Source organism: Ptychodera flava, unplaced genomic scaffold, assembly GCF_041260155.1.
Source record: "Ptychodera flava strain L36383 unplaced genomic scaffold, AS_Pfla_20210202 Scaffold_44__1_contigs__length_1314385_pilon, whole genome shotgun sequence".
NCBI classification, from domain to species: Eukaryota; Metazoa; Hemichordata; class Enteropneusta; family Ptychoderidae; genus Ptychodera; species Ptychodera flava.
In genome coordinates this window covers 975,468-985,967 of record NW_027248366.1, presented here as the reverse complement: position 1 = coordinate 985,967, position 10,500 = coordinate 975,468, and the positions used below count along the sequence as shown (strand labels likewise).

Sequence of the window (10,500 nt, the reverse complement as noted above, 5' to 3'; positions counted from 1 at the left end):
CACTGAGCCCCAAATCCGGGTCTTGTCTAGTAATCTTGGCAACGTCACTGTTAAGTCTACCATGTGTTACTTCATATCAACAGCATCAAAGTACAGGAGAGCATGTCATCCCGTCAATAAAGAGAGAATATACTGTTTGGATGTCTATTCATTTTCAAATATTCCCATCATTCTCTAAGAAATATCATCTCAGTGTGTGAAAGAAATCTTCATTTTCTCAGGGGCTCCCTCCCGGATCTCATTAAAAGTTTGGCGACTTCGTGTCAAAGAAATTTTGACTCCGTTGATTTTTTTTACAATATTGTCAACGATTATTTTGTGAAATCAAATGGCATTAGCTTGTATTCGTCATGTTATCAAACCGCACTGTTTTCAATAGACAGTCTTATTGATGATGATTCAATTTTAGTACGGACTGAAGTTCGTTTGTGATTGGACAGTGTGCACACACTCACGGACACATACACACCGACACACAGACACGCACACTGGCCGTGTTGACAAGTAGGGCACAAGGCCTTTTGATTTATGGATATTTTTTTGGAGCAGAACAAGAAACTTCATTTTACCAATAAAAGTTAAATACTTAAAAGACAGTAAAAATTACAACCAAAGGACCTTTAAAGGTTTTCGTCCGAAATTCTCTCTTTCGGTTAACCTCTGATCTGAAAATCAACCCATTATTTTATTCGACAAGGGCGTTTCTTCGCAGAGTTTTCTCACAACACCATCAAGACTAAACTGTCAGCGCTTTAAACAACACAAACGCAGCCAATAGATCGCATAAATCTTTATGGTTCTGAATTATTAGATGTTGGAGAGTGTCGGCGGAGCGATATATCGTTTGAGGTGGTAAGAGAGCAAGACTATGAGCGTGAGCTTAGCCGAATTTTCGCGCGTGCCAGGAACACACAGTGGACAACGAGAAACTGTTACAAATCCAAAAGTACATCATCAAAACAGTACGACAGATTGACAAAAAGCACGCCACGATTTTCAGCTGTAAAGGTTAACCTACCACAGAGTGCTAGTTTCGTTGGGGACCTCTCTGTAACTTTTGATATTTGCAGTATTTCCATCTGAGTAAACGACTGTAACGTGATATCGTATAGTTCAACTGAACGAATGTGTGTCATTTTGAACGGGGTAGCATTAGAACGCACGACTCGTTCGGGTCTCACTCACACAGTCCCGATTTCAAAGTAATAAAGCTGAGACACAACGGCTGGACACCAAAAGCTGCTTTTTTTAGCTACGTGAGAAACTGTACTTAAGAGACAGAGAAAAAGAGTATAAGAAAGATATGCATTACAAATTATAGTTTTGTTCCTGAGAGCCTTGCTATACGTCAATTTACTGTGTTTTGATGAAAGTGAAGTTGTTTGAAAAGTTGTCAGCGAGCGTCGACTATCGCGTTACTGACGTTCGAGAGACTCGACTTCGGGGAATGGGGTTTTGTTTGCGTGTGGGATTCTCAATGGCGTTTAAATGACCGATTTCTCGAAGCAGTGCGTGTGCCACTCGGGCAATTTTTGGGATCATATTTTTTCTAAGCGTAGATTTGCGACATGACGTACGCGCGGTTTATCTCGATGCCGGCCACTATGGGCCGAATGACGCGAGTGCTGGCTTTAGCTGGTAGCGGGCTTCTTTTTTTTTGGCTGGTCTGGGGCGAAAGTTTGGCCGCTGTACTTTTCGCTGAGGAGAGGAACGATGCTCGGATGAATGAAAAACAGCTACAATACGGGCACTCAAGCAGAACATATACTGGTGCAGGAGAATGGCTTGGAGGCAAGTACAGCTACAAAGTCCATTGACTAATCACTATAAGCACGGACCCTGTCAAAGGCACCCGCTGCCCTGTTTACCGTGCTCTAAACCAATCACAAACATGCTCCTTTCCAGCGCCTTTCTGACGTAAATTTCGATAATAATTCATCCCCAAATTACGGGCCGAACCAAAAAATCAAACGGGATCTCGACGTCTCCTGTATGAAACTTCGCTTTTGGGAGGGTTTCAGTCGTATTTAAGCGCCTCCCCGCGAAATATTTGTCCTTCAAAAGTTTTCACGGGGCAGAAGTATAAGGCTGTGACACCTTCTTGAGGACATTTCATTTCCGGTCGTCTGAATCGGTGCAAGCGGACACCCCCGCGATCATAAAATGCGAAATGGTTGCGTCTAATTATTTATGCGGGGGAATAGCCTATTTAATACAGGCCGGGCAGTTCAGATTTTTCATTCATTCGACCTACTCCAGAATAGCACATGAGTGTCTGAGTGACCCAGCCGACACGCAGCAGTGCAACCCAACCCTACCACTGAGAGATATTCTGAAATATTTTCCAGCCTCTCTACGAACAGTTCGCTGCGCGCAAAAAAAAACACTTTGCTCAAAAACATGGAGAAAAGCCGTTGCGTTACCGATGCTGGCGTGTACGATTGCGACGACGAATATTGCAATTTGGTGACGGAAGAAAGATTGAAATTTCTCGAGTACATCGATAGTAATGTGATCGGCGTCGACGCTGCCTTCGATGGACCATTTGGTGAACGCCAAGGTGAGTACTTTAACTCTTGCAGCATTATTTCATCCTCCGAAAAGGGCCGTAATTTTGCACAGCTGATTCGCTGTCGCAGGGCTTGCACGCCGTCACTGTGAAATTCACCGGCGGCACATGTCTTCGCGAGACACCGGCTAGACCGAGTGACATCAGGGCGGAGCTTAGACTCTCGTCTAGGAGTTCTCAAACGTACTATTGTTCGCACCAGACGATCATTTCACAAACCTTACAAGTTCGACACGCTTTGCTTGGACCAGTTCGTGTGCAGTCTGTTTCTTTTGTGGACTGCACGAGGAAAAGTTTGTATCCATACAAACGCCCACGCTAAACGTGCATGTCCCTCACCCGAAGTTAAACTGCGCCGAGTCCCCAAACACCCATCAACTATAATTCTAATTTGAATACAATTCTGAAAATACATAAAACCGAATTAATTGTTTAGACCAAATCCAATCGTTAAAGTTAGTACAAGGTTAAAATTTCCCGCCCTCTTTAAGTTGTATTGACTCTCAGACGGCAATCTCGTTTACTAATCGACGCAGGGTACGAACCGATTTGACTGTCCCTATAATTAAGTAGTTTAAAATCTAACAGTGTTTACTGAACTGTGAGTCGGGTTGTCATATTTTTCTTCCGTTCAAAGGGTAAAGTTCAGTTTAAGTACTGTGGCACGGAGGGAATATGTCAGCAAAGACTGTTAAAATGTCGATCTAAGAATGCCTTTGTATTCGTGTTAGAACTTTCCCATAATCAAAACAGCACATTTTCGTCATAATCTGTATAGATTTGCTCGTCTCTGGATGGTTTTAGTCCTTTGAAATACTATTCTCTGAAATATCGCAAAATCTCTGCAGAAGGCAATTTCTCCGAGAATGTAATGAAAGGTCGTTTGTTACTTTTTGCATAACAATAAGTGTATCACCACGCCGAGTTCGACTTGGCTGTGAACTGAACACCTATATTTAGTGGTAACCACTTTCCATCTTTTCTTTCTGCTTGCAGTGATTTACTGTGACTACACGGCATCTGGCAGGTAAGAATACACTATTGTCGTGTTTCTGTTGTCACATTATTGTTTTCTCTCAAAAAGGGCGACGGTGTACCTGAAAAAAAAATCTGAATAAATCCTAGACAGAGTGCGCGACCTCCTTGAAACTTATTGTCTCAGCAAGTCTACCTGGCAAATAGAGCAAGTATTATTGCTTCCCTGCCTTTCAACGGCATTGAAATTGTCACCACCGACTGTATCGTCCCGTCCAATGGTACGCCGTCAGACTATAGATATTTCGCGCCAAAATATTTGGGCAATGATATGAGACGTCATTTGCATGAGTACCCCAATACTGCAGCGATTTTGTACTGAAAATGGAAAATGGTGTCCTTTTGGGGCGTTTACGATAGTTGTGCAAGTGTTTTATCGAAAGTGATGAAAATGCTTGGAGACATGACTTTGGAAAAGAACTTTGTTCCAGATGCATGCACTGCACAGGATTGCGCCGAAGCGAAGCTTTCTTCAGACTTCATGGTGTGTAACGACCTCAACTCTTTCTTTCCTTGTCAGGCCGCTGAAATTTATCGAAGACTATGTCATGAAGAACGTCTATCCACATTACGGAAACACCCATACCACCACAACCCTGGTTTCCAAGCAGACGACAAAATTTAGGCACGATGCAAGGTGAGTGTACATCAAGTTGCAAAGATACCGCAGGAATATTTTTTTCTAATTATAATCCTGTCAGATCTATCCATTCAGCAGCATTTCAATATTTTTTATTCTAGTTTGAGTCCGGATTAACGCGACATGTAAGCTTATTTCCCTAACACGGGTTTAATCAAACTTGATATTTCTTTTCGCCGACAGAGAGATAATCAGAAACAACGTGAATGCCGGAAGCGATGACGTGGTCATCTTTTGCGGTAGCGGAGCGACCGGAGCCATCCACAAAATTTATCAAGTGATGCAACTGACTGAAGAACGGGCAAAGACTGCGGTGAGTTAGCGTTTTATATCAATGAGCACAGTTTCACAGTTGAAAAGACGCACCACACATGTGCAGAACGCCACTTCACAAGTATGTAGTGGTATACTCACACGCGCCTCGGTCACATAATTTTGTTCCCTGTCGCTAATCGTCCACGCGTCTGCTCCCATTCCCAGGTCGTGTTTGTTGGTCCGTTCGAACATCACTCCAATATTCTTCCTTGGAAGGAGAGCGGCGCGAAAGTGATCCGCATCCGGGAGACTATGGTCGGCACCGTAGATCTGGCTCATCTGGAGTCACAGCTCGTCAAGGAGAAGGAAAACGCAGGACTGATGATCGGTGTCTTTTCATCGGCCTCCAACGTGACTGGAATACTGACCAACACAGAGAAAGTTGCCGGGGTCCTTCATAAGCACGGTGCTCTGTCATTCTGGGACTACGCTACTGCCGGACCCTACCTCAAGATTGACATGAATCCCGCCAGTAAAGAGTAAGTATAAATGGACAGTCCACAACGACCGGCGATTCGAAAGTTGCGTGTCGGTTTTGTTCAAACGCAGACAATCTGGACTCACACTTGTTGAGAATTATCGCCAGAACAAAACAGTATCGTCCGACAAAAGGCATTCGTCCGATAGCCGACCACTTATCATGTGATTCTAGCCTCGTTCGGGGCGTTCCCAAACATTCTCACAATCAAAGGACAAAGGAAAGTCAGAATATCTAGTTTAAGTTGTCATGCCAACATCCTACACAGCTCATTAAACGATGTATTTTTTTTTTCCTTTTCAGTGGCTTGGACTGTTCAAAAGATGCGGTCTTTTTGTCCTGCCATAAATTTGTTGGTGGTGTTGGCACGCCCGGCCTCCTGATCGCAAAGAGAAAGCTGTTCAAGAACAGGGTGCCAGCAACCGCTGGGGCGGCACTGTCTCCTATGTAAGTTAAACAAAAATGTTCGCAGCACATTTGTCAACACGGTTTTCAATCTCATGTGAATCACTGCTAAGACGCTTCAAACGACTACCGGGAAATACTTCAAATTTGCCAACTGATACAGCAGTTTAGAGCTCAAGAGCTGACGCTGACTTTACTGCGAGGGACGGCGAAAAATCTTCAGTTTCTGTTTTGCTGTGATCTATTGAACTTCAAAATAATTTACTAGAATGTGAGTATTCATCTCACGCAAATGACTCACCAAGCGTTACTCTAAAAAGTTCAAACGCGTTCATCGATTGTATTTAAATGGTGGCGGGATTGATTACTTTTACAAACAACACAGAAAATCAAAACAGAGCCGTGAGTCTCATGGAGATGTTGTGTTTGTTCTTATAGGTGTCCCGTGAGAAGCATTACTATTTGAAAGACATCGAATCTCGGGAGGAAGGCGGCACCCCGGCGATCACAGAATCGATCAGGGCTGGCATGGCATTCCAACTGAAAGAGGTAAGAATCGGAATGGCTATATGAAAGATTTGATGATGATGATGATGATGATGATGATGATGATGATGATGATGATGATGATGATGATGATGGAGGTCGTTAAGAGAATGTTTACTCTTATGATTATCAGCAGGAGGAGGGGCACTGAAGGGGGATTGAGAGCGACTTGAAAAAAATCTTTATATTCACTTATTACACTTTTGAAAATGTGCACAAAATGCTATCTTTGGTGATCTCGTATTGTACCACTACTCGCTTACCACTTTGCTTTCCTCACTAATAAAATAATTTTCTTGACTTTCTCGCAGGCTGTCGGTCCAGATGTTATCGAAGCGAGGGAAGAAGAACTCTGCCGGAGGGCTTTCAACAAGTGGCAACACAACAAAAATCTAATCATCTTGGGAAACAAAAGACCAAGAAGACTACCTATCTTCTCGTTTTTGGTAAAGCACGAAAAGAGCGGGAAACTTCTGCATCATAACTTCGTCTGCACGCTGTTGAACGACCTGTACGGTGTCCAGGCAAGAGGAGGCTGCGCATGCGCCGGACCATACGCTCATGTGAGTATAAAGTAAAGTTATTTGCAGAGATCTTGTAGATCGAAGAAAAGAGTAGAGATTATATTTGCAAGTCGTCAAGGCAGTGGACGAAGGCAATTACTGAAAGTAATTTTTGCCGAGTTGGTATCGTTCCAACCCATGCAATCAAAAGAGCGAGGCCGAACACAGTGAAGTCGCTTTTGTCTCCCTGTCACAAACTTTGAAGCATTGTAACACTAAAGAGCGAGTGGGAGACGACTTAAGGATCAAAAGTTGAAACAGCTTGTACGTTGAGAAAATATCAACTAATGAATGGATTTTCTGCATATCTTATACTTAATTCTCTTGGGTTTTTTTTCTTTCATTAAAGGATTTGCTTGGCATAACTGAACAAATCGCTGACGAGTTCATCCGCGTTCTGGATGAAGACAGAAAACAGAAAGAAAACAAGGAGCCTCTGGAAGCTTTAAGACCCGGATTTTCAAGAATAAATCTTCCATACTTCATGCCCGATGACGTCATTGAGTACGTACTCGAAGCTGTCGACCAATTGGCGACCAATGGCTGGAAGCTGCTACCCCTCTACCGTTTCAACCCAACCACGGGCGCCTGGCAGCATCGTCATCAACCACCAATGACCAGACAATCACCTGGGTACATGAGCCTGCTTGACGTCAGCTATGAAGAAGGCTGGTTTGATGCGCCCTTCTGCGACGAGAGATATGGGCAGTTTAATTTGCAGGTAAACGCGAACACCAATTTCTAAGCAGGAAAATCACCCCCGAGTGTTCAGATAACATTCTGTTTGTGTTAAGAGACGTGTCAGAACACGACAGGAAACGTTTCATTAACAAGTAAATGAAAATTGGCCGACTGGAGGCGAACAATTTTACAATGTCAGACAGCTCTGATTTATACAATGCATCAAATTTGAGCCGTGAAATGTAGCGCTCACATTTCTGTGTTGCTGCTATTGTACTATTCTCTCTGCCATAACAAATGCACATATCCCGACAACCAAATGCTAAAATAAGTCATTGTTCTCATATTCTAGGCTGTCCTTTCTGATGCACAAACTGAATACGACTCTATCGACGTCGTCCAAGAAGCGGTTGATATCGCCAATGATCCGGAGTTCGACGGAAGTGACGTTGACCTGAGCCTGCAGTGGTTCCTGCAGCCGAGAGAGGCGCTCAACCATCTCACATCGGAGAACATGCCGGAGATGAATCTGTTCTCAGAGTTTGCGAAAATACCAATCAAACCAAGAGGTGTCTCCGACTCTGTTGTTCCGGATGGCCTGCAGCGTGAGAACAGCATCGAGAGTGGGTACAACAGCGAGGAACTCAGCGAATTCGATTTCGAGTCTGTCCAAGATGACAATGTGGAGAGTAGTATCTACACCAGTGACAGTGACAATGAACTTCGCAACCAGAAGAGGAAGCTGGATTTGGAGGATTCTGGGTACTTTGACTCCGATTCGCTTTCGGATGTCAGCGATTTCGCAGCCAATGACATTGACGTTAAAGTTAGACCAGTGAAGAGACAGCGTAGCTGTGGACAATTCTGTGACAGGTCACACAATCACGAACAATGTCTGTGCGAGTCGTGCTTTGCAAAGGACAGATTTAACCAAACCAAAAATTTCAATTTCACTGAGTCGTACACATCATTCGACCTTTCAGCATAAACTGGAAACTGTGATACTTTCTGTATATATTTACAATTTTTTGCTGCATTTATAGAATTTACCATCTTTCCTGCTGACTTTTCTTCGTCTGTGCATTCAAAATGTTTCAAAGGCAAGATTTTTCCGTCTTTGTAATTTCCTGTGGTTATAAACCATGCACTCTAGCAGTACTGAGCCTGTGACGTAGAATAGAGGAATTTTTCCTTTGCTGAACCTGAATATTTTAACATCTAATTTGCATATCAATTTGTGTTGACGTTGAAACATAAAACTTAACGAAGTCGCGGTGATTTGTGAACACAATTTTGAATTTTTCAGAATTATGAATTGATGACGTAATATCTATTATTGTTGCACATTAAATGGGTGAAATGAGTGTATGAATGGACGATTGGACTTACACCGGACGATATTTTTAATGAAACTCCTTTTTTTTGAAATATCTATTTTTTACACAATAAACAATGTCATAAAAGTACGAGCGTATCACTTGTCTCTATGTCACGTGATTCATGTCTTATGTCTCTCTCTAATGTTCTCTCCATCGCTGGTCTGTTTCTAGGGATCATATTGTTCTTGTTCATTGTCTGTTTGTCCTGTCGGCCTTGTTTGTGTAAGCCAATGAACTTACACCTTCACAGATTCTTTTTACTTAAACACGCACTGTCGACGTGGCAATGTCACTGACCATGTACATTGTAAATTTTACTGAAACCCCTTCACTTACATTACAGTATTCTGGAAATCTTTGTTCCATTTATGATATATTCCCTCTTCGATCTAGAATGTTTTCGGATGAAAAAACTAGCGCAAGACACCGAACACGGTGAGCGTTCAATGTCTACTCCCAAGAGGCAACACTTGATATGGTCTTGTTGACGGTTGGCAAATTCCAACCTTCAACTTTTACCTTCATCATAATACAAGTACATGCGTTGCATGCAGACAACTCAAAGTGTCGTCTGCGGAGTTGGCGGGCTATTCATAGTCTGCGCTATACGGAGGCAAATACAAATAACCAATTGCAAACGACAGTTCAGTTTTGAGCAATTGCACTTAGGATACAAATGAATGCTAACTCTGAGTTCAGTCACCCCGGTTGGGAGCTAATGCAAAATACAACAGCGCACTTCAATATCGCTATTTGAAATCGATTTGGCTTCAAAAACGATTTTCACGTAAAATCGTCAGTTTTTAATTAACGTCTTTCCTTTCACTTTAAGATCTAACACGGCTGTGCAATACATAGTTTGTCAAAATCGCATACCCTCCACACTCGCAAAGAAATCCCAGAATTCTGTGCATCGAAGATCAATCATGCTGTCCCGAGAATTCATAAAACTTCCACGCTTTCTTTTTGTAACAAAGAATGAGGTCAATCTTTGCATAATCTTTTTATATTGGTGTATACTTGCAGCGTTTGGCTGTCAGTTTCCTGAATCAACAGTATTCCTCTCAACGTCAACAAACCACTTACGTATAGACACAATATTCTACATTTGCTGTCATATCAGTTTGGTCGAGCTTGGAAGCCATGTCGAAAGAAAACAAAATAATGCAAATACAATTTAAATATTCCCTACGAGGAATATTAGCGATTATGTGACCAATGACGTAACTGTCGATACAGGTTGCTCAAAAAAGAAATTGCACTATCCTTGATGAGTGCTGAAAACGTCAGAGAGCCGTGATTTTGTATTTTGTAGTAGTTTGTCCTCTTCTTGTTCCACTCTCAAAATCTTGTTGATATGTATCCCCTTAAATTTATTACCACAGCCTAGTATGTTGTAATGTTCCATGTTATTGTTGACAATCTGAATTTTAGTCCGGACTATAATTCACATGTAAACAACAACATTACACACTGTACGCAGTGCTTCGTGTGGGCACAGCGACAACTTTGTAAACGTTGTACTACGCACTGTAGGCGTAAGAATAAGAAAACGTATTTGTTTGATAAAATATTGATAATCAAAATATTATCAAACGGTTCAACTGTCTGGAGTCGTTCCTTTAAGGTAGAATGTGCCTTTGGGACAGATATTCAGACTCAAATTTCTACAATTCTTTTCTGCTCTTCCACTTGTGGGGGCTCATTTTAAAGCTCTTGGTGTAAGAAAACTTATCCCCGTCTTAGTTTTTCGAAAATCGAAAATTTTATTTTCCCGCATGGAGATAACAGGGATGGCGGCCATTTTGATTTCAAATATGGTAAATGTCAGTTAATTTGAGTTCTCTTGTACCAAACTTTGCACGGTGCCCCCTGATTTTTATCCTTAA

The 10,500-nt window shown here is 42.3% G+C and overlaps 1 protein-coding gene across 1 annotated transcript; it reads left to right on the top strand.

Annotated features, from left to right (window-relative positions):
• The first annotated feature begins 2,240 nt into the window (after positions 1–2,240).
• On the top strand, positions 2,241–8,705 carry LOC139128123 (uncharacterized). Its single transcript, XM_070693962.1, is given in 11 exon segments — positions 2,241–2,560; positions 3,566–3,596; positions 4,125–4,241; positions 4,428–4,557; positions 4,725–5,038; positions 5,341–5,453; positions 5,456–5,484; positions 5,881–5,991; positions 6,300–6,551; positions 6,901–7,272; positions 7,585–8,705. Coding segments are annotated over 11 exon segments (2,265 nt in total). The 5' UTR covers positions 2,241–2,400; the 3' UTR covers positions 8,221–8,705.
• Positions 8,706–10,500: the final 1,795 nt, after the last annotated feature.